At 40.8% G+C, this 26,732-nt stretch overlaps 3 protein-coding genes across 3 annotated transcripts in view; 2 read left to right on the top strand and 1 right to left on the bottom strand.

The window, feature by feature from the left end:
• Positions 1–9,364, top strand: part of rsrc1 (arginine/serine-rich coiled-coil 1) — a 120,692-nt gene extending 111,328 nt beyond the window's left edge. Inside the window, exons 8-10 of the mRNA XM_085370453.1 lie at positions 3,749–3,855; positions 5,905–6,012; positions 9,092–9,364. Coding sequence (XP_085226579.1) covers positions 3,749–3,855; positions 5,905–6,012; positions 9,092–9,184 — 308 coding nt within the window. The 3' untranslated portion in view covers positions 9,185–9,364. The remainder of the gene's footprint in view (positions 1–3,748; positions 3,856–5,904; positions 6,013–9,091) is intronic.
• A 1,643-nt stretch (positions 9,365–11,007) lies between these two features.
• mlf1 (myeloid leukemia factor 1) lies at positions 11,008–21,251 on the top strand. Its single transcript, XM_085370464.1, has 8 exons — positions 11,008–11,128; positions 11,903–12,065; positions 15,975–16,019; positions 17,187–17,270; positions 17,528–17,650; positions 17,866–18,025; positions 20,111–20,249; positions 20,375–21,251. The coding sequence occupies exons 1-8, from the start codon at positions 11,082–11,084 to the stop codon at positions 20,415–20,417; spliced, it is 804 nt and encodes a 267-aa protein (XP_085226590.1). The 5' UTR covers positions 11,008–11,081; the 3' UTR covers positions 20,418–21,251.
• A 956-nt stretch (positions 21,252–22,207) lies between these two features.
• med29 (mediator complex subunit 29) lies at positions 22,208–24,311 on the bottom strand. Its single transcript, XM_085371115.1, has 4 exons — positions 24,093–24,311; positions 23,316–23,374; positions 23,126–23,216; positions 22,208–22,722 (listed from the first exon to the last, which is right to left on the bottom strand). The coding sequence occupies exons 1-4, from the start codon at positions 24,309–24,311 to the stop codon at positions 22,495–22,497; spliced, it is 597 nt and encodes a 198-aa protein (XP_085227241.1). The 3' UTR covers positions 22,208–22,494.
• Between the last annotated feature and the right edge of the window lie 2,421 nt (positions 24,312–26,732).

Raw genomic sequence — 26,732 nt, 5'->3', positions numbered from 1 at the left:
GCGTTTTTGTGCATCCCCAAATGTATCTGGGGCTGCTGAAAAGAGATGGGGAGAATGTGGGCGGATGGGGGATTGGAGGCGGAGGCTGGCAGCTGGGCATTTGGCCGCTGGTGCAGAGCTAGAGAAAGAGCGAGGAAGGGGATGATGGTGGGGGAGGGAGGGGGGGTGCAGCGGAGATAAATCATTAGAGAGCAGGTTATTGGAAATGCAGGGAGATAAAAGAGTGAAGAAGCCATTAATTGCCTTAAAGATCAGACTACAAAGCGTTACTTTGGATTTTACAAGGCCAGCCAGCAACAAAAGAGCAGTAATTTATGAGCTCAGTGTAAAAGAATAGCATAATTACATTAAAAATTAATGCTAATGAGGGCTAAAATGGGGAAGGTGGTTATTATGAAAGTTTGTATTCATCTTCCCTGGGTTGAATGATGGCTAGTGGCTTGATTAATGGCTTAATTTCTATCAATTAGCAGGCAAAAAAATCTCCACCGAGACAGGCCTAAATTGAGCATTGAATTACACATCTTTAGTGCGGTGCAGGGGGGCAGAGGAGAGAGAGGCGCATTATTGAAACCTGGGACACTGAGAGATGCTGTGATGTGCAAGCACGTTTACGTGCACATCTGAAAGTCGGGCATGGGATGCAAAAGTTGGATAAATGTTCATTCAGACGTCTTGTAGGGATTTGAGAAATAACTGTTGTGTCAAAAAATAAACCGGGATAAAATTTACTTTGTGTCAATTTGAATCTTTTTTTTTTTTTTGAAATGCTTTATTTTTTGATTAAATATTAAAAATTATAATCGACTTTTTTTTTTCTGGCAGATCACAAATACATGTATTGCTCGTCTCACATTATACTACCCATCATAAACACAGGAGCTCGGTTGGCCTATTGATTTTAATAAAATCATTAACCGCCTTTAATTTCCCTGCCTTATTATTCCAAAGATTTGCCGCACTTTACAACAATGCAATTAAACAAGCATTTTGTTTTCCTTTTTATTTATTTATTTACAAAACAAGTGCTATGGTGCTTTGGCAGACACGCTAGGTCAGTCAGTTACTGGAATTAATCAGCAGCAGTAATATATTCAGCTCCACTGTTCCTGATTGACAAACAGCAGACCGAAGTCAAGTATACAAAGACAATGCTGCCATAGCCCAGGGCTTCGACTCTCATGTGGGCATGTGTTGTTGAAGAGTCCCCTCTTCTGGCAGTGAGGCGCAACTGCTGCTTAGCGCTCTCGTCTTCAAGGCTGAAGGAGATGAGCGGAAATCTGTTTCCATTTGCTGGTTTGATTTTCTCTCCCCGTCTTTGGGTCTTAATCAATGAAGTGGACAAACAGCTATTTAGAGCAAACAATAGCCTATTGATTCTGAGCCACTCATCAGCACTGCTGTCTATCTAACTAATTTCAGTAATGAGACGGTAAGTTAGTTTTCTGACTCCTAAGAGCGCCCACACACACACACACACACTCGTGTGGATGTAATCATGCAAGGACACAAACGCATGCTGACATACATTGGTTTGTCACTATCCATTATTCAAATCTGCAGATGCATAAGAAAAGTTTATTGACTGATTTTTATTTCATTTCCTCGGTCAAAGTAATGGTTGGAGTGCATTTGAGAATCCAGACAGATGCCACCGAGAGATAAAGAAATAACTTAATTTAAAGCAGTGCATACTGCGCATTTAATTGTGTCTACTTTTGTTCCTTCTCCTTCCCGTCTCATTTTCTGCATCTGCTTTCTCTCTATCTGCTTTCACTTCATCCTCCTCTCATCGCTGACAGAGACGCGTTCCTAATGCGGTGACAATCGAGTCGACCTGTTAAATTAATTTGCCAGATAATGTGTCAATATTAAATATCAACTTTGACCTCTCCGAGCTGCAGAGTGCGCTCACCCAGCTAGAGTATTGATTTTTGTCTGCCTCTGAGCTTGCTAGGCCCGCACTCAAAGTCCATTATTTTGGATTTTCTCATGAAATACATATCTTTTCCCGCTGACATCTGACAAACAGCATATGGAAGTCATTTTATCTACCAATAATGTGTTTGTCAAAAAGTCTGAGCTCTTAATGGATTCCTGCAGCGCGCACGGACAGCCCAGCAACAGACGGGCCTGACAAGGAGATGCTAGCAGATATGGAGTGTGTGTATGTGTGCGGATACATGTCAGTGTAGCTGTTTGTGTGGTGATTGTTTATATAGGGCATTCATGCTCAAAGGACAATAGAGATGGGGTAATTAAAAAAAAAAAGCGAATTAATGTGCTGAATTAATTGTCGGCCAGTCACAGGCATTAGTTTTCATGCGAGCGCGCGGATGCTCGTGCAGCGAGCTGTGGTGTGATAGTGGTGTGAAGGACAGGCCACAGTCTTGAAGAGGATATTGGGCCAGTGTTCAGACTTCATCTAGCAGCCCAGTCAAGGTAATGACTATTTTTGGAGCTGCTGTGCAGTGCGTCTACGCTCGCATCTTCCCGCACAGGATGACAAGCTGATAGTCTGTCATATAGGAAGGCTTAATTCCACTTGTCACTCACTTGTCCAATTCTGGACTGCATTAAAATCAAAACCGAGTTTGAGTGCTATTATGAACTTTAATAGGGTGTGTGTGTGTGCGCACGTGTATGCGCCTGTGTATGTATGTGTATGTGTTTGATAGCGTGTGATGCTTTGCTGTGAAAGCTGGAACAAATATTCATTTATTCATTAAACACCAGGGCCATGAATATCTGTTGTGACACCCTTTCTGTAGCTGCTAATGGATTGAATTAATTCCCGCTATTAGCTCCAAATGCACAAAGTGAGAGTGTGTGTGAGCGAGTGTGTAGTATGGACAGATTTATGCAAGCCACAAGTGTAAGTATGTAAGTTTGCGAACACCTATGCATGCCGAAGCACTTGTATCCCGTTCTGTGTGTGTGTGTGTTCACATTTGTGTACTTCTTTTCACGACACAGCCTACATCAGTGCTGCAGAGAAACATGGATGTCTGCTGGATTGACAGATAGAGAGATGGGAGAGTGCAGGAGAGGACGGATGGATGGGGGAGAGAGGGATGAATATTGACTGATCAGTAGAAAGATTGACAGGCAGAGAATAATAGCGGCATTCAGACTTTCTCTTTTTTTTTTCTTCTTCTTCTTTTTTTTCCCGTCGCTAACTTTCCCGGCACACCTATTTTTGCCCTCCTACGCTACAAAGACTGCTCTCGAATTCTTGAAATGATTTTATTATCTGATATGCAGAATCCTGGTGTGTTTATTGAAACCCTTTGTGTCTCTTTGTTTGATTGGACAAGCCCGAGCAAAATACTTTCTGATGCATGAAAACTGTATGAAACCTAATCACATTTAGTCTCCATAATGAAATTCCATTGCAATGAGTTTGTGTTCATATTTTTGATTATTTTAGAATGCATTATCTGAGTGTAATTCACTGTCTGGCTATTATCCTGTTAGTATTTTTTTTTCCCCTGCTGGCTTTTGTAGGAACTCTTTGCCCTTGGCTAAGCCAAGGCTCCTTTTTTCATGGAGGCCAAGATTAAAATAGGGGAATATCAGATATTTGATATTGTATGTGTCAAAGGGCATTATAAAGAGCCATAGCCCAATCCACATGAAATCTGGTGCCTTTCAGAACATGACAAGGATTGGCTGACACACACGTGTGTGTCTGTGTACATGTGTGTGCGTGCTTTTGTTCATATCTTCTGTGTTACATGTGTTTCAGAGGGAACTTCTCTGGAGGAGCAAGTGCGAAGGATAAAGGACATTGAGGCCATCGAGAGTGATTCTTTTGTTCCTCAGGCTTTCAAATCATCCAGGGATGAAATAAAGGTGCGTTCTGTCTGTCTTTCTCTCCCTGCCCCTCACTGTCTCTAGCTTTTCACTCCATCTCTTATTGAATTTCCCTCTCTGCAATGCTGTGCCGTCTGTCCAGAGACAGCCCAGACCAAATCAAACATTCCCATTCAGCGCTGTTTGTTCCGACCTGAGACGGTTTCATCAGACGCTCCACTGTTCCGCCGCCTCCAAAGCGGCAGCACCCACACAAAAGCCACAGCAGGCAACAGCCATCCTCTGTCTCCCTCTCTGTTTCTTTCTCCCCCCTCTGGTTGTGCAGATGCAGACAAAACACAGAAGTCATTATTGAAATGTTCGTGTCTCCAAAGGAGCAGGAATTCGATTTGTTGGGGCTCATGGCTCTTTTGAAAAGATAGGCGACAACATGTGACAGCAAGCCTGCACAGACTTTTGTGACATAGCTTGGTGAGTCTGACAAAGGTCAAGACCCGTGTGGTTGCAATTTGAAATGGACTGAGCCAGCGTGCTCTGGCACCAGCAGGCTGCACAGGTTGCACATGCAAAGTATGCTTTCTGTTTAGAACGCCTTTCACATAAATTTACCAGGATCAATTTTAAAAGATGAACTACAATATTTTATTTTATTTAAATTGATAAAGAAAATGTTTCTTTAATGAGTTGCGTTTTTAAGAACACTCAGGTTTTAGTTGTATTTTAGTTCAAGTTTAAACCAGCTCTTCTTTTGGGGCAATTTTGAGTCAAGTATTACTGATAGATCTTAATAATTCATATTATTTATGTGTATTTTGGCTATATATATATATACTGTTCTTTTAAATACACAGATAATTGACCCATTTAAACTATGTTGTCCCAAAATCTCCAAATATGTTTGCCCATAATTGAAATGTATTTCGGCATATCTTCGCTCCCTCTTGTGAAGTGGATTTGGTATTTATAGTAGTGTATCTGTGAGTGGAGTTTATTAATGGTATATAATTAACTGTTAATGAGGAGAACCCAGTGAAACCTTAAACATCTGGTCCCGTAGCTCATAAGAAATATTTCTCCCCTTTTAAGCAAGTTTCATTGAGTAAAAAATGTGAATTCAGCATATTGTTCCCGGGAAAATATAATGACTGCTTTTACTATCAGATATTTGGCACAGCATGGTGCTTATTAATCGGCATGTTTTAGATCTCGCTTGGATTTGTTTATCCTGCCAAATTATTGTGAAATGGATCTTTCCAGCTGAGTAATCCTTTGCTCTGAGACTGGTATTAGAAGTGTTTGAAACATGAATGGACTTTGCAACGCAAACATTTTGACATGTCATCTTAACAACAAGGACAATAGCTTTAAGTAAATGGATAGTCACATTTCCTTCTATCAGCTTTGACTGTACAGATGAAAATCTAGTAGAGAGCCTTCGTCCTAATACGTGTACGTTACGTGTCTGTAACTGCAACAACATTAACAACATGCGTGTGTTGTTGCTGTTTGACCGGCCAGGCTCACCTGTCACAAAGCTGTGTTTTAATATTTTTATATTTCCAGATTTTAAACTTCAGTAATCACCAGCGCAAAAAGAGCTTAATAGACCTATGTGGACTTGTCTTTCTGCTTATTTGATGCCTCACACAAGACACAAGCTGGCTGACATCCTCGGATGAATATATAAGATATCACACTGCCTTATTACATGCACAGATAAATGTATTGCATTCAGGATACAAGCTGATGCTTATCAGTACTCTGCTTTCCTCAGATATACTGCATTAGGCCAGGGTTTCACTGCCATCTGCTGGAGAAGTGACATATTGCATTTAATGATTGTTTTCTATCACACAATTGTGCATATATAGTCTGTACATGTTCTGTATATTCAAATCTATATAGTGTTTTTTTTTTACATTGTTTGTAGGAATCCTGAAACTGCAGTTGTGAAAGTTTTTGTTTTAGTCCTCTGGACCTTTCTGGAACTTTTGTAATTCATTGAACTTTTTTTTTGTACACTCAGGCAAGTCTCTGTGCTCATTTTAAATTTTGTATGTGCGCTTTTGTGTATTCCTGTGAGTACAGACTGAGCTGCCTGAGGTGAAGCAGGAGCCAGAGAGGGCATATTCGCAGGACGTCACACTTCCCACATCAATAGTATACAGCGACACTGACACGCTTGCTCATCCAAGTGTAAGTTCTCACCAGGCAAACCCTTCTGCTGTTTTCCTCTGCTACAGTATGACCCACAAGCTGTCGTTCTTCTCCATAAAAGCCAACTTTTTAACAGCCTCCGAGCCAGTGAGGAGTTTCTAATCCTGAGGCATCGCTGAAGTTGATCTTGTCATTTGTGTCGCTTGAATTTATCGATTTGTGGACAAACTTTGTAAAGTTTTTATGTTAAAAATGCTGCTGCTGTCATCACCACTAGATACACCACTCCTGCATATAGCAAGCAGGACACTGTGCTACAGCAGTTTAGTGCCGCCTTACATCACCACCTCCTCCTCTTCTGCCGACCAACGATGAAAAACGAGAAGGAAAACTTTAAACTCCAATAACGCTCCCTGGGGCTTCCCAGTCATCTATCTCCACTGGGGAAACTAAGTTATGTTCTGATGTATGCAGATAACCCCCGTCACACACACACACACCATCTTACATACACACACAGTGCCCCCCAGCCAAATCCGCACACATACACACCCTTAGACAGGCTGATGTATGGTAGCAATATGCCCCAGGCGGGCCCCAGCCCCTGCTCCAGCTCCAGCTCTACTTCCAATTAGAACAGATGAGTCCCATTAGCCCAGCTCAGATACTGTCATCCCACACACACAGGCTCATTAGCACCGTGACACCAGCGCAGGGCCGACAGACAAGAACTCACTGGTGCTGAATCTAACACGGAGCCAACATGCAGTGCAGCTGTAAGCAGCGTAGGTTAGGAATGAAGGATTGGCATGCCCGGGGTTTGCGCTGCAATCTGCATAATAATGGACACATCACCACATAGATGTACAGTATGTACACATAGTCAGCATGTCAACATTATCTCTCACCCTCACACAAACACATGCAGTGAATATAGAAATGATCTTCCAATTTTCCCCCTGTGTCTCAGTGCCTTGCTTCACAGCCTCGCAGTCATTATGTTACTTTGTAATAAACAGATGCCTTCATTCATCAGGCACTTGCAGCAGCAGTTTTTATACCCCACTTGCAATCAATATCATTACTGCTGGTGAAGCACTGAGGTGAATGCAAGTCGCATGCGTTGGTCTTTTCTATAACCAGGCTTTTACATCCACCTAGGCCTATGGGACAAGAAGAGAGTTACATGTTTTTTTTTTAAGGTTTTCCTTATGTGCATTTAGGGCTGAGTAGATAGAAAAGGACTGATAAGATGTGTAAGGTGCCCAAGACTTCACTTGTATTTCAGCATCATTAATCTGTCCTCATGGGTCTCAGCGAGCAGCACAGACTACTCCATGTCGTGCTCTCTTACTTACAGGGAAACTTAACTGATTTACTTCTGATTTATTTTCATTCAGGATGTAGAGTCACCTGGAGCTGGTGACTATGTTATGATTGATCAATGGATTCTGGATTCTGTGGTGGCCAATCCATGTGTGAAAATTATTTCATGCATGACTTCACTAAATTCAGGTTTTCAGCTGATCTCGTTTTATTTGGATGCGCGATGCTGCTCTATCCAGATCTAACCAACTGGAACAACCCCCGATCATAACACTGCCCCCTACAGGCATGTACAGTAGCCATGAGGCATGCTATTTCTCTCCTTACCCCATGCACCCACCAATCTGGAAGCAGGAACATCTGGACTCATCCAACCATGTGACCTTTTTCTTTGCTGCAGAATCCAATCTTTATGCTTCATACCAAATCAAAGTCTTAGCCTCACTGATAAGCGTGGGTTTTTTTAATACCACACAGCTGTTTAGTGAGTTTTCTTCACATGGCGTCTGTGGAAAAGTACTTACCTTCACCATTAAACATAGCTTTCTCAGATCATTAGATTTTTTTAATGACTACATTTATTCTTTGAACAAGATAGTGAACAAGGTCATAACACAATTTTAGTAGTTTGGCATGTATCATGAGATTTTTCAGTGTATGCTAGTGTCTTCCAACATGGTTGTTTAAGAGTGTTTAAAGTTCCTTCCTGCTTTCTTAGCTAAATCCAGGTGGAAGCTTTTTTGGCTAGATGTTGCATGTTGCAGTAGCCATAAAATATAACTTTTTTCTTTTTTTTTAATTAAGCATATTTAGCTACATGGCAATGTGTTTCTTTTTTGTAGGGCTCTACATATTAGATATTAAATATTAGATTAGATACATAGACATATTTTGTGCCAGAAAAAAGCCAAATCAGGCCCAATCTCTTCTGTGCTTTAATCTGGATCTCAGCACAGCTGGGAGCATTTGCTCCGCAGACATCAGTGATCTTTAAGGAATGAGGCAACTTAAAAGATTGGAGATGTACTAGGACGCTAATCCATGTAGTGGCTTAAAAACAACTAATGAAAACTTCAAATTGATTTGAAAACTGACTGGCAGTCAGTGTAGGGATGCTAGTATAGGAGATAGTCAGTTAATTACCGCGCTGCAGTGTTTTGGACCAGCTGTACTTTGCTAACCAACAGCAAACTGACACCTGAATAAAGAAGAGTACAATAATCGAGTCGAGACAAAATAAAGGCATGGGTAGTTCTCTCAAACAGAGGAATGGCTTCACTTTTGCAATGTAGTCTTAGATAAAACAAGCTATCTTTAATAACAGCATGTCAGGGTCAGTTCAAATAAATCCACTGCCACATATTTCGTACACTGGATTATGTGATCATTGAGAGGGATTGCTTCCATATCACTTTTCTTTTTTTAAAGATGCTGCTTTAATATAGGTTTAACTCTTAAATATCTGTGTATTTGATGGATTGTTCAAATCAAATTTTTAAAGAAAAGATTGTGTGGTTTTTATTTCTCAGGTGTGAGAATTTTCATTACAGAAATCAAAATCAAACTGTTTTGTGCTGTTTCCGTTTGGTCATAGTTATTGAGGATTTCAATTTCTTATTATCAGATAAAAAAAAAAAATTTTTTATTCTACTGTGATTTCTTCTCAATCATAGTGACTTGGTACACTAACAAAATCAAAGAAAATGATTGTATGGTTTCATAGCAGTCCATAGTACAGATGTGCCTTTTGTCTTTGTGTTTACTAACATATCCTCTCGTTGTTGGTCTGCAGTTGTTTTTGGACAAGGAGAAGGCTGAGGAGCTGTGGCTGCTAAGGCTGATCTCGCTGCGACAGGAGAGGCTGATGGGAAGCCCTGTGCCCTGAGCAGCATCGGTGACCCGAGAAGTCTTTCCTGTTCCCAGGACAGTTTCAGTCTGCGTTTGAACCTCATTCATGTAGTCATGTTTGGTGTTATTTTCTTTTAGCACCTGTCATATTTTCTCATGTTTCAGGACATCACAATATGTTTTTATCCCCCTTCCTCTAATTTCTCTTAGTAATTATACAGACTAGTGAAACTTTGTACAAATAAACATTTTTTGGTTTCAATGTGTGCTGTTTGTGTGTGTTTTTGTTAAGATCGGCATTTTTCTTTTGTTTTTACACATTTCATATTTAATGAAGGGAAATCTTACTGTCAGTTAAGGTCCAAGCTTTAACTACCTTAACTGAGGTCCAGGCTCTGGAGAGGCCAAACTATGGCTGTTTGTGTTTGTGTGTCTGGTTTGGGGTTTTTTTTGTTTGTTTTTTCCCTATCCAGATATGCTTTTACTGCACTGGTATTGTGTTTTGGATCATTGTTATTCTGAAAAATCACACTGTTGCCAGTCAGGTGCTTTCCACATGTTATTTCAGCATCAATCAAAAATTTTCCATCAACTTTTTGCAATATCTCCAACACCACCGGCTGAAATGCAGCACCACACAATGACAGCACCACACAATGACAGCACCACCATGTTTTGCAGATGGCTGTAGATACTTACTGTCTTTGCTGAGTCATTTATGTGTACCACTGGACCCAACTAGTTCATCCCTTGAGTTAGGTACCTGACTGAAAGTAAGTGGGAAAAGCAGCTAACACCCAAAGGAAAACTTTGAGAGAGCATCTGAAAGCACGAAGAACTACTGATCAAGACCACTTAAAAAAAATCCAAGGAAGCCTGGAGCCTTGGAAGTAAAATAAAAAGAAGTGACAGGTGAGCTACACAGTGCTCTGTGTGTTTGTGCAAATGAAAGCTGTCTTGTGCTTTTGTGTGAATGAAGTAGAATTGGACGTGACATGAAAGAAACAACACAAACTTTGACATTTTGCATTTTATTTGTAAGGCTCCAAATTACACCATGGAGCGTTGCATAAGAATGAAACGGATGACTTCTCATCTGCCTAGGGCCTAAATATATATATAGATAACACACACATATATATATCAGATGTGTGCTTCTTAGTTATTTATGTTTGTGTTTGTTTTTAGTGCTGTATCCATGTTTCAGCAAGATTGGATCCAAGTCAGAGCTGAGTCTACACTCAGGTCTATTTGTGGAACTGCCAGATGGTTATCTATATTGCTTCTAGGATGCACTGTGTCACTCAAGTACTCTCGAAATAGTGAGTGTTGCGATGAAATAATAAATAAGAATGTGTGATTAACTAAGCGACAAAATTAAGCTTGCCTGTGTGGGCGCTTGCATGGGGTTAAGTGCAACTTTTACTTGTGTGCATGGCCTCCTGGCATGTTCTGGGATAGGGTTACTGTTTAAACAGAGCCGCTCTTACAAATGTCTTCCAAGAATCACTCCAGCAAATGCTCCAGAGAGTTCCCTCATGTCACCGATATGTCTACTTTTTTTTGTTATTTAGTGGCATAGCTTACTGTATGAATGTAACAGCTCCTTGTCTGAATAAGTCTGATAAACACACTTCAACTTTTTGCAGCAACGTACATGAACAGGACAAGAAACTTCAGTTTTCCAAGAAATTTCGAGAGTTGCGTTGCCATAGCAGCCAGCCACAACAGACAGCGCGCGGACCCCATGATGAACCCGCCAATTCGAGGGACGGATTCGTACCACGTGGTCTGCCGTCAGCGCGACTTTGTTTTTAACATCAGGTTGCCTGTCATCGCCTCTATAGTAACGATACCGAGGCTGAGCGGCGAGCTCCGGACACCTGTGGCGGGTTTGTTCTAGAAGAACTTTACCGCTTCGAAAACACCTGAAAATGTTCAACAGCAGTCTCAGGGAGTTTGATGAAGATCCGTTCGCCTCGTGAGTAACTGAACCAGTGTGTTAAATTTTTCTTAAGAGCTGTCACTGTTCAAATCTGTTGGGTTTTCAGTTTGGAAGTCTTGCTAAATCTTCATTCGTGTATGTATTTGTCAATTTATCACGCGGATGAACAGCAGTGGGAATATTGTTTTTATTAAAATCTGTCATTGGCACATTAGACCTAACTAAATTGACTGTGTTATCTGTTGTTCGGTTAATTAGATGTGCAATATACAAGACAATAACAGCCTGATAGTTTTCCTTGACTTAGTCGTGTTACTGCAATTTTGCACCGAGCACAGTAACTGTGATATGATACAGTTTTTAATAAGTTTAAGTTGTTATAGTTGGTTTTAATGTGAACCCCTTTACTTGTTAAAAATAAATACAAGGGCGTTACTTTGTGTCCATATTTGTTTTTGATGCAGCTTTCTATCATTACAAGGACGAGCCAGTGCAGTTTGCAGAAAGTGTAGTATAGTGTCTACACTGGCACTGTGCTATCACTTAGTTAGGGCAGCCACACTTGACCCGACTTCTAAGGCAAGTGTTAAAGGTGGCTAAAATTATATTAGGAGTCCTTCATATTTCAGTGTGTTGTCTTCAGTAAAGACTTTGTCTATAATGTGTTTCAAGCTCATGTAACTAAAAGATGTAAGTCATTCTGACATGTAAACATAAATCTTTTTTTATTTCTGTTTTTTCTTTTCCTTTTCTTTTCCTTAGCGAATATTGAGACACACTTTGTCTTTACTACTTCTTCCTTTCCCACAGGGATCCTTTCCGTGCACATAGGGAGCATATGCGGCAGATGATGCGTAGCTTCTCCGAGCCTTTCGGTGGGGCCCTTATGCCAAGTCTAATGGATGGGAGAAACCGTGGCCACGAGATGGTAGAACATCCCAGTTCATCCCATCCACTGAGAAACGAACACAGGGTGAGAACGTGTTTCGTCAACTTGTAAACTCAGCTAACATGTAATAGACACCACCAGTTTAGCTCTACAAGGGAAATGAATGAAGCCTCTGCTTAAGTGTAACACTTATGATCTGTGAGTTTATAACCACAGATGGTTGGTATTTTGAGTTTACTAAGGCTATACTGGAAGCCTGCCACTGGCACCTCTCACTGAGGTATGGGTCCATGTGAGTCTTTGGTTTTGTGAAAGGGCAACCCCCTTGGCCTCTCAGGACAGTTATATCTAGCCCTGAAGAGCCCTATTTATAGTGCATTGTTCCACTGACACACTGCTTTCTTGCAAAAACATGCACAGTCTTAAAGCTTGAAAACTCCAAGGCATATGACCCCAAAGAACTCTGCTTTTCTCTGCTGAAGATAAGTGTTTATTTAGATATTACTTTAGCTGGTCTGTCATCATTAAATGCAATGCTATCCCAATAATAGCATTGCATTTAATTAGCAATTGCATGCAATAATCTTTTATTGCATGCAATTTGTCTTATACCCTGAGCTTAAGGCCATGGCTTTGCAACATATTTCCTCAAGATATGATGGTTAGACAGTATTCATTGACCAGATGACCGGAACTTTTTGATGTTAACTGTCCTCGATGTAATGAAATAACGAGTAGATAGGCCAAGGGTTAGTTTAGACCTGCTACTGCACCCGTTAACCTTTTCCAAATCGCCCCTCCACTGCCTGCTTTTAGTCAAACTTAGTTCCCGTCACCTGCTTTGATCCCACTACCTCATGAGAGCCTGTATTTATATCCTTGATAATGACTTACATTAGAAGCCTGCCCTGAATCGCCAGCTGTCTGCTTTCTCTTTATTAGCACCATACCTTTAACTAGCTAATGCCAGCTGAGAGGGAAGCTCTTACTACTTGTCTAATGAGAGTGGGAGAGGAAGTCTGCCACAACTATCTGCACGCACAGCCTATAGACCACCTTGAGCTTAAAACACTGAAAAGACAGAACCACCAGGTGATCTAGGTTTCCTTCAAGCAGTGGAGGCACTGCAGGGGGTCATGGATACAAGGCAAATCCTAGAAAGTGGGACTGACGGATTGCTCTGAACTGCTTCACCCTCTTGTTTAAAGCATCAGCCTGCAGAATAAATAGGAGAGAGGTAAGGTGAGCGGAGGTGTGGTTCTCTACAGAGTGGCTGCTTCACCAGATCTGAGTCAATCTTAGTTAGGTTGGTCAGGGGCCTTGTTAGAGCTGTGCAGTTCAGGGAAAAAACACCCACTCATAACTTACAAATCCCAGGAATTTAGGTCTTTTAAAAACCTTTCTTTTCTTTTTTTCTTTTTTTTTAATCAGACTTTTTTTTTAATGTCCCAGTGACTACTGGAGTTAACTTTAACTTTGGATAATGCTTCCCATCATGCACCATGTCATGTTTCTCCCAGCATTTGCTTGGAATCCTACCATCATCCAGATATGTGCAGTGTATGCTGCATGTGGATACAACACATCATGGAGACCCAGAAAATTTAGAAGGGAGTACCACAAACTGACAGACTAAAGAAGCGGCTTTCAGCTTGTACTCTGCTGAGATGTCAAATCTGACAGTGTTCCAAACACAGGGTTTTGAAAACCCTAACTGGTCCAGGAGCTCATCAGCCTGGGGCACTGAATAAACATCGAACGGTGGATCTTCATTCACCCTGTTATAGTCTACACATAACAGAACAGACACTTCCTCCTTCAAGTCAAGGACAAGAAAGGGGCTACACTGAAAGCTGTTGTGCTGCTCTGTTGTTTCCTCTAACAGCAAATCTGGTTTACAGAAACCTGTTGTGTTAGCGTTCTCTTACACTGTTTTGTTAAAACAACAATCAGAAGACCTACTGTGTGGTAAGACATATGAAATTAAGTCTCTGCTTTGCCTCATTTATCTGAAGATAAGGAGAAATGCCGCCCAAGAGTGGTCTGAAGCTGTGCAGCTGTGTTATTGTCTTTGCAGTGGCTTGTATGTACAGATGTCACGGACACTCGGCTTATTCATTGTTGCTCTTTTCATCCATCTGTTTGGCAGAATGTGCCTTGGCAATGGTGCTGCAATTAGCGGCTGCACGACAGACAGCTCACTCGCTCCCTCTAACTGTTCTCCAATATCACAGGCACAAATGTGCACGCAAAAATACATCAATAAAACATCTTCACAAGCATAATTACGCACAGTCGCAGCTTACAGAGTAACATGGATGCAATGGCACACACACACTGACAACATAAATGCTGGAAGGCTTGTACTTCTTGTATTCGCTTACCAAGCATTAGATTCTCAGCAGGACAGTAAGTCCTGCCTTACCTTCCATGGCTGCTTTGAGTATTCACATTTCTCTGTCGCTTGCCAATATCAACCACCGGGTTTATATTACATTTCAAAACATGTCTTCATAAAGGCATTTGTTTACAAAAGTATCACTGACAATCAAGCCTCACTGTAATTCTACAGTTGGTTCTGTTTAGTTAGGGTTACAAAGGTGTGAGCTCTTTTTTTTGTTGCTGATTAATATTCTGTTTACACTGAATAAAAAAATCTATAAAAATGTAGAAAGTTGGCTTTATTCGCCTATTAATGTTAGTCACCTGACTCAGTGCCTCTTTACCTTCTCTGTAGTCGTTTAGCTCTGAGAGAACAAATTTAACAAAAAACTTTCTGGTGATTTATCACTTCTTTGGTTCCTGCAGCCTGCCTCGGGATGCAAAGTTGTAGGTTTAATATCAAACTGACAGACAGAAAAGATCAATTTTCAGCTATCCACCAGCCAAAAATAATGTGTAACATGTAGACCACATTATTTTTCACCCTCAGTCTCTCCTCTGCTCAACCCTGGTCTAAATATAATGCTGGCAGATATGTAACTGGCATTTATTAGTTCACAGATGCCACTGTGGGATAAAAATGGCTGTGAGGGCCTCATAGATACGGGTCAGGAGCATTTTACATCAGCTTGACCTTTGAAAAGAGCTGAGAGAGCAGCCTTGGACTCTGGGACCGCTGTGAGATTCCTGTCCTCAGTGGTCCACCCTGCCCACTGAAGCCTTCCTAGAATGAATGAAGCTCAGTTTCAGTGTTCAAGCCACACTAATCTCTGGCAATGCGACCCAATTACACTTGGAACACAAGTCACTCAACACCCCACTGATCACGCACAATACCACTGTGCATCACACTCACTGAAAATCCATTGGCACACATCATGATGGCAGTTGAGATGTTTATCCAGGGTCAAAGGGTCACAAACACCTGTGATTTTGGCCGAGGGAACACAGACTCTGAATGAAGCCTGCAGGCCGGCCCCTCCTGGTTTCTCACTCCTTTCACTTCCAGAAGATTCAAGGCCTTGAACGCCTGTGCTTTGAGCTATGTGGGGAGTTGTGTGTGACTGTGTCAAGGGCTTACATACTGATGTATGAAAATCTAACAGCTACTGGCAATAACCACAGCAAACACAGAAAGTCTACAGTTTTTGTATGTAGCAACATATCACTGAGCTAGAACATGTATGTACAGTTGTTGTCCAAAGTTTACACACACTCATCATGGGCATCAATGTCATGCTAATTTGAGGCTTTTAATGATTTGTTTGAACTGGGTTTTTTTTCCAGGGTAAAATGATTGCACAGCATACAGATTTTCTCTAACCCACATTGAGTCAAAAGGAAGCATATAGGCTCAAATAAATACATACACCAATCATTTAATGAGTAGTGCTAAAGGTTCTACAATGTCATTCAACGTGATGAGGGCAAGTACATGTGAACTTATGATCACAAGTGTATAATGCAGACATTTTTACTATTACTGTTCCAAATTATTCAAATATTGTGTGTGAAGTTGTGTTGCTAAACTGGTGTTGTTTGACTCCCCAGGATATGAGCCGGTCGTTGTTGCCATTTGGTGGGATTGACAATACGGTCAGTAGAGTTCTCTTTTGTTCATTAAAACTCATGTGACTTTCTCATATATAGGCTATGTGTGTGCTCCTAAGTCTGTAACTAGTTCTGTCCACTACTGTTTGTCCAGGAACCAGCACTCATCGACCATTTCTTCTGATCCATTTATATGCCACTACTCCATGCTATAAACTTCTGCCAACTCTCTGCAAAAATGTCTTGTCCATGTCTCTCTATGCTCTCCTTTTTTCTCTTCTGTTTCCCCTTACCCTGTAACCAGTTGTAATGGATGGTTCCTCACAGTCCCATAAACCCTGAGTATTTCCTCATAACATATTGTTTGGGGTTTTTCCCTAATGTTGTAAAACTGAATTGAACTCCAAATTTAAACTATCAAATTACTCTTTCAAGGCTTTAACACTTTAAAGTCAAAGTTAATCATGAAATGGTGTTTGGGAGATGATTAGTAACATAAATATTATTGTGGTGCTAGATTACACCCAAACACATACATTACTTGTAACAATACTCAGAATACATGAAGACAGGGTCTATTTTAAACTTCTGAAAAAAATACAATGAATAATTCCTATGAAAACTCTGTGACCAGTATGTGGAATGACTGGCGGGTTGCTTTAGTAGTTTTACATAATCTAGTTTATAATGGTCTCAACTATGGCATCATCATCGCTGTTTGGCACAATTAAGATTATGTCTAGCTAATAGTAGTTTAAAAAATGTGATTGGTCTTTGTCTTACTCTGAGAAGTTATGAGGATGTAACCATAGTGGTTTGCAGTTTCTGAAGTATAAGGCTGATGATGCATCTGTTTCTGTAAGATCTGGGTCCATTTAATTAGGGGAAAACCCGGCTTGACAAAAGCAGCACAGAAACATTTGAAGTTATCCATTTTTAATATCTCTATGCAAGGAAAATCCAGATCAAGGAATCCTCTGCTGTACTTGCTTAAACTTTAGTCACGAATGCCAGGAGGTAACGTGATACAGTATTGTGAAGTGATAAAATGTGTCCCGGGCAGCAACTGTGTAAGATACATGTACGGACTTCACTGTGCTAAATGTATGTTTGTACGCATGCTGCGGCTGTTTATGAGCTGAAAATGTTTTGTGACCCATGTGAGGCCAGCCGTCAAATGACTGTTATTATTTTCCCATTGTGTCTGTGCAGGACTTGATGAGAAACCCTTTCGGTGTGTTTGACAACATGATGGCCAGCATGAGAAGTAGGATGGAGGGAATGCACAGAAACCTTGTGAGTTTACGTTCAGCCTGTTTCTCTTGGCAGTTTCTTCTTGTTAAAAGGAGTTTTTCCTTCCCACTGTTGCCAAGTGGTTGCTAATAGTGGGTTGTCCGATTGTTGGTGTTTTCTCTCTATTAACTTACAATATAAAGTGCCTTAAAGCAAATATTGTTGTGATTTGGAACGATTTAACTAAAACTGAATTGATATTGAAAATTATGTTATACAAAAGGCGATTGCCTGACAGTATTTGTTTCTGTGTGTTTCAGGAGTCCGCAGATTCAAACACCCACTCATTTCGCTCCTCATCAGTAATGACATATTCAAAGGTTGGAAATGAGCCTCCCAAGGTCTACCAAGCAACCTCGTCAACACGCTGTGCCCCAGGAGGGGTAAGTAACCCTGTGGATGTATTACTGTACTATATTATATCAAAACTAAATGCATGTTAGTGCTGTAAGTTTCCACTTCAACATGAGAAACGTCTACACTTTGACTATCATATACTCTCAATATGAGCTTGTTTTATTGGTATTATTACAGCTTTCCTTGTAACTCCTATGTCACATGACTTTAATGATATGTGCTTATTTTTAACACGCCCCAGATCAAGGAGACCCGGCAAGCAATCAGAGACTCTGAGAGTGGTCTCGAGAAGATGAAAATCGGACACCACATCCAGGACAGGGGGCATGTTGTTGAGAAGAAATACAACAAGAAAACAGGAGAGAAGGAGTTCAACCAGGACTTTCAAAATATGGATGAATGTATGTTATAACTTTACTATTTCTGTATGTAAAGGCTGCAAAAATGTATTCTCCCTCAATTTTTTAAGCGTACCACCATAGTTTTATGGTGTGTTTGGATAAGTTGGTAACACTTTATAATACGACCCTAGACTAAGGGCGTAATTCCCCTGTAATTTAATGGAATTTCCGTGTATTTTATTTGAAATTACAATGTCATTTTACTTATACAAAAAGTTAAAAGTAGGTACACTACAGTAAGGCGGCAACAAGTCAGATTTTTACAAGAAACAAAGAAAAAACTATACACTAAGTAAATGTAAGTAATTTTGCTTAATGCATAAGTATTTTTAAGTGTTATGTAACGTCAGTTATTTTACAGGAAATGAGACATAAAATATACTTAAAGTAATTTTAGTACAGTGTAAGCAATTTTGTGTGTAATTTTATCATAATCTTTTGGAACAACAAACAACGTTACAAATTTGTAATGGAGTGGATTCATCTTGGCCCCTTACATCTTTTATGACATTACTTATACATTACTTAAAATTACTTACAATGTAATTATTTCTTTGTTTTCTTTAAAAAAAAATCTGACTTGTTGTTATTCGTGGCTCAAGAGTTGGGAGTCGCCTTGGGCGACTGTGGCTCAGGGGGTTGGGAATCGCATCTGTAACCGGAAGGTCGCCGGTTCGATCCCTGGGCTCTCTGTCCTGGTCGTTGTGTCCTTGGGCAAGACACTTTACCCTACTTGCCTACTGGTGTTGGCCAGAGGGGCCGATGGCGCGATATGGCAGCCTCGCTTCTGTCAGTCTGCCCCAGGTCAGCTGTGGCTACAACAGTAGCTGCCTCCACCAGTGTGTGAATGTGAGAGTGAATGAATAGTGGTATTGTAAAGCGCTTTGGGTGCCTTGAAAAGCGCTATATCAATCCAATCCATTATTATTATTATTGTAATCAGAAGGTTGCCGGTTCGAGCCCCGGCTCCGTCAGTCTCGGTCGTTGTGTCCTTGGGCAAGACACTTCACCCGTTGCCTACTGGTGGTGGTCAGAGGGCCCGGTGGCGCCAGTGTCCGGCAGCCTCGCCTCTGTCAGTGCGCCCCAGGGTGGCTGTGGCTACAATGTAGCTTGCCATCACCAGTGTGTGAATGTGTGTGTGAATGGGTGGGTGACTGGATGTGTAAAGCGCTTTGGGGTCCTTGGGGACTAGTAAAGCTCTATATAAATACAGGCCATTTACCATTTATTGTGCATCTACCTTGAAGTATCTGTAGGTAAATAAAATACATTGTAATACCATATAACATACACTGAAATTCCATTTAATTACAGGGTAATTATGTCCTTAGTTTTAGTTTTTTTCTCATTTTTAAATATTTTTATTTTAATAAATAACATGCCAACTGAGTCGTGTAAAGTCTTAAAGGGCAGGTGTGTAGGAATGGATATGTATCAGCTAAACTGGAATGCAGTGTTCATAATACTACGTAATAACAGGATTGCTTAATAAGAGCTCTTTGTGTTTACTTGGTAGATGTACAGATAAATCAAACACTTTCTGTAGGGACTTTTACATTTTAATGTTGACACAAAATCTGACCTATACCATAGACCCATCCTTCAGTCCATCCATCAATTTTCTTCTGGTATTCCAGTTCAAGGTCAGAGTTTTTCCCGAGCTGTCATAGGGTGAGAGGCAGCGTATATCCTGTGCACATCGCCCTATAGTCTCATCTAAATGATTAAAAACAGCGAAGGAGGTACACTTGATTGGTCTCAGCCTGTAACTTTACTAGATGTCATTGAATTCTACACAGCAGTTGTTTAAAGTGATCAGAACATTTCGGGTGAAGAAATGTAAACGGCTTTTACAACGCCAAATTTGAGGGCACAGAAGTCCAGGAGATGACCAGCTTGTCTTTACATTTTTAATTCAATCTGTCCTTAGTAGCAGGCGGTATTATAAAGCGTTACCAACAAGTTCCATGAAAACTTTGTTTAAAAAAAATTCAGATAAAAATGTTATACTACTATGAAATGCCATTGTTTAGGTCTTTCTAGGCCCTGAGTCTGCCTAACACGATAATAATTCCTCACCCTCAGCTGAAGCACAGTCTTTTGATGATGAGTGGCAGCAGGAAGTGTCCAAGTTTCAGCAAACCGGGCCCATGTCTCGCTTGAACGAACCACAACCCCGTGTTGTTCACCAGGCAGCCCTCACTGGTCCTGAGCAGGACCACAGGTTGGATTATTATTGGATTATTATGTAGTGCTGCAGACAGTTGAGAAACTCCAGATCAGCATCAAATGACAAACATATGGAAGATACGTATTTAATTTTTGTCTTTGTTTTGGTGTTTCCTGCAGAGACCAACCAGGGAGCAAGGCTAAAGGAAAACAGAAAAAGTGAGAGCTCAGGGACGACGAAGCAGTGTGCAATAAAGTTGTTTGTTTTTAAACAGCATACAGTACAAACTGGTGCCCTTCTTACCCATAAACACAGTCAGACCACTGACCTGGATTTTAAAAGGTCAAGCTGTGTCTGGTTTTTCAATATTTTGGCTCAGTTACTTACGTTTCACACTACTGCTGCACATTTTCTGAAACATGCTGCACAACTATGAGAATGCTAAACATTTTTCAGCACTTAGTTTGAATCGGTGCACTATTTGCTACACATAAATGGTAAGGCGTTTGGCACTACACGAGACAAAAGAATTATTAAAAACTAGAAAATGTTTATATCTCTGGGGCATTAACGATATAGAAATGTAATGCATTGAAGTTGCAAAAGCAGTTATAGTGCACTTTGAATATGCTTGGTTTCATTATATTTTTTTTCCTTGAGGATGTAGTGATGTCATCATATTGGGGTAACACATTCAAAACGCAGTTGATTTCATCAGTTTCTCGTATTGTCTTTTTTAATATTGTCATGCAGCCAGACCGGAGAGAACATAGTGAATTACTGAGCTGTGTGGAATGCGCTAATGCACTTAGATCATACCTGTTTTGTCTGAGATTATGTTGTCTTGTACCTGATGCGACAGATATGTACTTTATCTGCTGTAATCTTATGTAAAAAGAACTATTACCCTTCTCTTTTTATATTGTTAATTTGGTGTTGTCTCGCTTTTCATCTGATGAACTCCGTTCACAAACTGTCGACGTGTGAATTTTTCTCAGTGATTTGTGTATTTTTACGAGCTTTAACAGTGAAGAAAATGTATCAACTGAAAATAAAAGTGATAAGACTAATCTGTTGGGGTTTTTTTTTTTTTAAGTATATACAAAGGTTATCCTCAATATTTGGAAGTCAGTCTGAATACTGAATAACATAGCATAGCCGGTGTCGAAATGAAGCCCTTGTCTCTAAGAGTGACCGGGGGTGGTATTTTTGGATCTAAGCACTTGTCAGTAGCTCAGATTGGTCTGAGATGTTACACAGCTGCAAGCGTGCCTCTCACATGTTTCTATATCAGACTGCATACATCCCAGAGCTTCAGATACAATTGGAAGAAGCTGCAGAAACCTGACATATTAACAAAGTCCTCATTCACCCTCTGAATACACAGCACAAGGGCCAAAAGAGCATGATGGTATGTAAATATAGAGTGCTGTGCAAAAGTCTTGAAACACCTTTCATTTCATTATATTTTGCTTCTAATGGCTCAGACCTTTACTCTGTAGCTCTGTACATTGGCTGCTTTTTCAGTCATTTTCAGTCCAGTCCTTATGCCTGAACCGTTGTTTTAGAAGTGCTTTTTTGTTAAGCCACTTAATACTGACTTATTCAAGCATAAAGGCACCATATTCAAGGGATGAACCATGTTTGAGCCTTCACAGACAAATGAGCAAAACAATTTTAAATATTATTTTTAGACACTCATTTGCAGCCTGTCATAAAAACATAATTTATTCACATTTCTTTAGCTGAATTTATGAAAAATCCCAACAATAACATATGTTGACATTAAATACTATTTTTTTCACCAACAAGGTGATTCCCAAAGATATATTAGCAGAAAACTTGCATATTTCTACATTGGGTCCAGCTTGTCCTTCAAAACATTAGGAAACTGGATAAGTGAGAGACAAAAGAAGAAGTGACAAGCTTAAAAAAGCTAATTGCAGCAGAGGAACGGTATCTGAAAGTCACATCCTTAAGAAACATGAAAAATTTCAGCAAACATACCGGTAAGTAGAAAGATTTTATTAGCGAATACAAACGTGTTATAAAAGACTTCACCTGCGCTTCTGCCGCCACCTGCTGGTCATCTTCCAACATAACGTCTGTCAGAATTATTTACAAAGTGGTGGCAAAAACACAACTTCACGCTCCACCAAATATACATGACCTTTTGACCTGCTGACATAAATCATCATCATGGCCAATGTAGCATGAAAGTGAGAAGTAAATATTTTACAATTCTGTCACCTTTTACAAAACACCTGGTGCATAAAGAGCTGTAACCATCAGTCCAAATCTATATGATTCCTTGAGGCTGTCCCTTTCCTGCAATCTTCTTAGAACACTCCAGCAAAGCGTTGTGGATATCTTTGGCACAGGAGATCTGAGATTTGATCATGCCAAGGTACTGGGCATATGACATGGACTCTGTCTGGACGGTGTCTGGCTTGGTGGCTGTTGGGACCAGGTTGGGTGAGTGTTTGGCACTGTCGATGCTCTGTGAGAGGCATTCATATGCTAGTCGCTGCACAGAGAAGAAGAAAAAATTCAGTTTGTGGAGGAAATCTTAAGTGTAGATACAGTGCAGTGGTCCCTCGTTTATCGCGGGAGTTACATTCTAAAAGGTCTTTTAGATTTGACTGATAACTTCTTTAATTTTAATGCTTTTTTTTTAATAGTCAGTCTTGAGTTAAGTTCTTTTTCATCTGTTTAAGTCATTAAAACATATCACAATGAGATTGGTTTACACCCAATTTAAATATTTGTAATGTTTTGTAAGAAAAAAGGTTTACAGTCATATTTCGTTTTTAGGGGTACAGTTATGATCTCTTACAGAAATGACAAAACACTCACAAAAATCAACACATAAATGTGTCTGGATGTCTGTTTTTACTCCATGATGGATTATTTGTTTGTTTGAATCTTACCAAACATAGCTCAAGTTGATCGCAAAGGGCATAAAACTCCTCCAGGCTTTTGTCAAAGCGCTGAAGTGTCACTGAAGTGTCACTGGTTTTTCTAAAACAAAAGGAAAAAAAAGACAGACATAGAAATAAATCAGAAGGCTGCTTGACACAGACATACAGATCAGAGGTTGCCACAAACGACGCTACTTACATGCCGTTGTCAATTGTCGTGTTATATGCCAAATTCAGGGAGGCGATTCTCATTACATTCTGCATTGGAAAGAAGTAAAGTAAATTTTATTTACACTCTACACCTTCACAGTATGTTTCAGATCAATATTGAGCCAGGCGAAGAATTCCTTCCTAAGTGTCTACAACAGATTTTGGATAATAGTGAATTAGTGACTAATGATCCATATTAATGTTTCAAAGAACAGGAAGATAGTATATTTTTAGGTTTTACATGACTGTCAAAACGATTTAAATATATTTTATTCAAAGGAAAATGTCAAGATAATTCCAGAACTGATTGGCTGTTTAACTACACATTTACACAGGACTTTACAGGACCCGGCCAAATATGTTGGGAGGCAGGCAGTTCCCATGGTAATGTGAAAGTCCCCTTTGACCTCCGTCATAAGAGTCCAATAAAAATAATAAAAATACACATCAAGAGGGGTGGGATGTACAGTTTCACGGTTTCCATATTCACTAAAATCACAGTTTAATTGAAGTAGAACCACACTGGTGGATCTAAAATCCACCTCAATAGATCGGGATTAACGTCATTGTACAAAAATTTGAAGCACCTGTGCAACAGTATCGAATTATAAAATATATTTTTATGTATACTGGGAAACTTTCGGGAAAGGTATCAAATTTCAGGCTAAAATAATTAAATTTGTTTTGTTTTTTACTGCTGTTAAATGTCAAAACGAACAGTATGTGAGGGTTAGCATCTTCAGCCAGCTACATGCGCAGCACTTACCTGTAAGCTCTCCTTTAGCTGCGGTATAAGCATCTTAAATCTCTGAACTGGGTCAAAGTCTTGCTGTTGACTCAGTTGCTGTTGTTGTTGCTGCTGCTGTTGTTGTTGTTGTTGCTGCTGTTGTTGTTGCTGCTGTTGTTGTTGCTGCATTGAAGCAGACTGTTGTTGTAATCCGGCCTGAGACATCGACCCTCCTGGTTGCGGCTGCTGAGACGCCATCTTGTTCTGCTGTGACTAGAATATCCGGGAAAATATCCGGTTCTATAATTTTCAAAATAAAAGTAATTCTTAAGAGGGTCACTGAAGGAAGAGGGAAGGGACGGGTATAAAATAAATTTAAAAAACAACAAAACACTCCTCAAAATCTTCTATGTTAAACCTTATATTATACATTTTAATTGGATTAAGCAACAAACAAATGCTGATTTTAGCACAGAGTCACCACATTATAAACTTCCAGACTTTGAAGAGACCTTGTAATGAAATGGGTCCATTCAGAAGAAAATAACAGACTCGTTTAGGTTAGGTGATAGCTTTTGTGTGTCAATTTGCCACTTTAATGTAAAAAATTTGTTGTCCCTTAGTTTTTTTCTACCTTCTGTGGCCCTAATACTCTTTTGTACAGTCTTGATTATTTTGAACTACATGTACAACCTTATTCATTCCCAGAGATACTGTTTTTATTAATTGTAATAATACTTTAGTTTGTTTTCCGTGGTTCTTTTTCATTTACATAAAAATAAAATTTTTATTTTGCGATATTTAATGTATTTTCTGTACCAGTGATTGTATGAATGACTTTAAAAAAAATTACAGGCTTTGCAAAGCAGGAACAGATAAGAGGATTTCACACCACCTCCTCCGACCACAACTCTTCATATTCATGAAGCAGATGTGAGGAAGCAGTTTAGGAGTCTCAATGCTCGGAAAGCTCCCGGCCCAGACGGTGTGTCTCCTGCCACCCTCAGACACTGTGCAAACGAGCTGGCCCCAGTGTTTTCTGGCATCTTCAACTCCTCACTGCAGGCATGTCATGTGCCTGCCTGCTTCAAGTCCTCTACCATAATCCCTGTCCCCAAGAAACCTAGGATCACTGGACTAAATGACTACAGACCCGTGGCTCTGACATCTGTGGTCATGAAGTCATTTGAGCGCCTAGTTCTCTCCCATCTCAAGACCCTCACGGCCCCCCTCCTGGACCCCCTGCAGTTTGCATATAGAGCCAACAGGTCTGTAGACGACGCCATCAACATGGCCCTACACTTCATCCTGCAGCATCTGGACTCCCCAGGAACCTACGCCAGGATCCTGTTTGTGGACTTCAGCTCTGCCTTCAACACCATCCTTCCAGACCATCTCCGAGGCAAGCTTTCCCAGATGAATGTGCCTGATCCCATCTGCCGGTGGATCACTGACTTCCTGACGGACAGGAAGCAGCACGTGAGGCTGGGGAAGAATGTCTCGGACTCCCGGACCATCAGCACCGGCTCCCCTCAGGGCTGTGTTCTTTCTCCTCTGCTCTTCTCCCTGTACACCAACTGCTGCACCTCCACCCACCAGTCTGTCAAGCTAATCAAGTTCGCAGATGACACCACCGTCATTGGGCTCATCTCTGACGGGGATGAGTCTGCCTACAGGAGGGAGGTTGAACGTCTGGTGTCTTGGTGCAGCCACAACAACCTGGTGCTGAATGCCCAGAAGACAGTGGAGATTATTGTGGACTTCAGGAAGCACACAGCCCCACTCCCCCCCATCATCCTGACTGACACCCCCATCACCTCTGTGGACTCATTCCGCTTCCTGGGTACCACCATCACCCAGGACCTGAAGTGGGAGCCCACCATCACCTCCGTCATCAAGAAAGCCCAGCAGAGGATGTACTTCCTGAGGCAGCTGAAGAAATTCAACCTGCCAACACGGACGATGATGCAATTCTACACTGCAATCATCGAGTCCATCCTCACCTCCTCCATCACCGTGTGGTACGCTGGAGCCACTATCAGGGACAAACAGAGACTGCAGCGTGTTGTGCGCTCTGCTGAGAAGGTGATTGGCTGCAGACTCCCATCTCTGCAGGACCTGTACACCTCCAGGACACTGCGGCGTGCAGCCCGGATCTCAGCTGACCCTTCTCACCCTGGACACAGTCTGTTTGACCTGCTCCCCTCAGGCAGGAGGCTCCGGTCCATTCGCACCAGAACCTCTCGCCACAAGAACAGTTTCTTCCCCTCTGCTGTTGGACACATGAACAATAACCACATGACTGTCCCCGCCACTAACACATGACCCTACGCTGTGTCACTGCATCATTTCATGTCTGGCACTGATCACCACCTGCACTCATGTATATATCTTTCTACGTAGCACTCATAATTCTTATTCTCATGTATATATGTTTGGCTCTGATCACCACCTGCACTCATGTATATATCTTTCTACGTAGCACTCATAATTCTTATTCTCATGTATATATGTTTGGCTCTGATCACCACCTGCACTCATGTATATATCTTTCTACGTAGCACTCATAATTCTTATTCTCATGTATATATCTCATGTATATCTCATGCACATATCTTTCTTTCTACATAGCACTTTAATTCTTATTGTCTGCACTGAAGCACCGCAGCAATTTCCTAA

The sequence above is a fragment of the Diplotaxodon limnothrissa genome, linkage group LG14 (genome assembly GCF_057381915.1).
Source record: "Diplotaxodon limnothrissa isolate DT_005_m linkage group LG14, D_limnothrissa_male_GT1.1, whole genome shotgun sequence".
Classification (NCBI taxonomy): domain Eukaryota; kingdom Metazoa; phylum Chordata; class Actinopteri; order Cichliformes; family Cichlidae; genus Diplotaxodon; species Diplotaxodon limnothrissa.
This window is presented reverse-complemented; position numbering and strand designations above follow the sequence as displayed.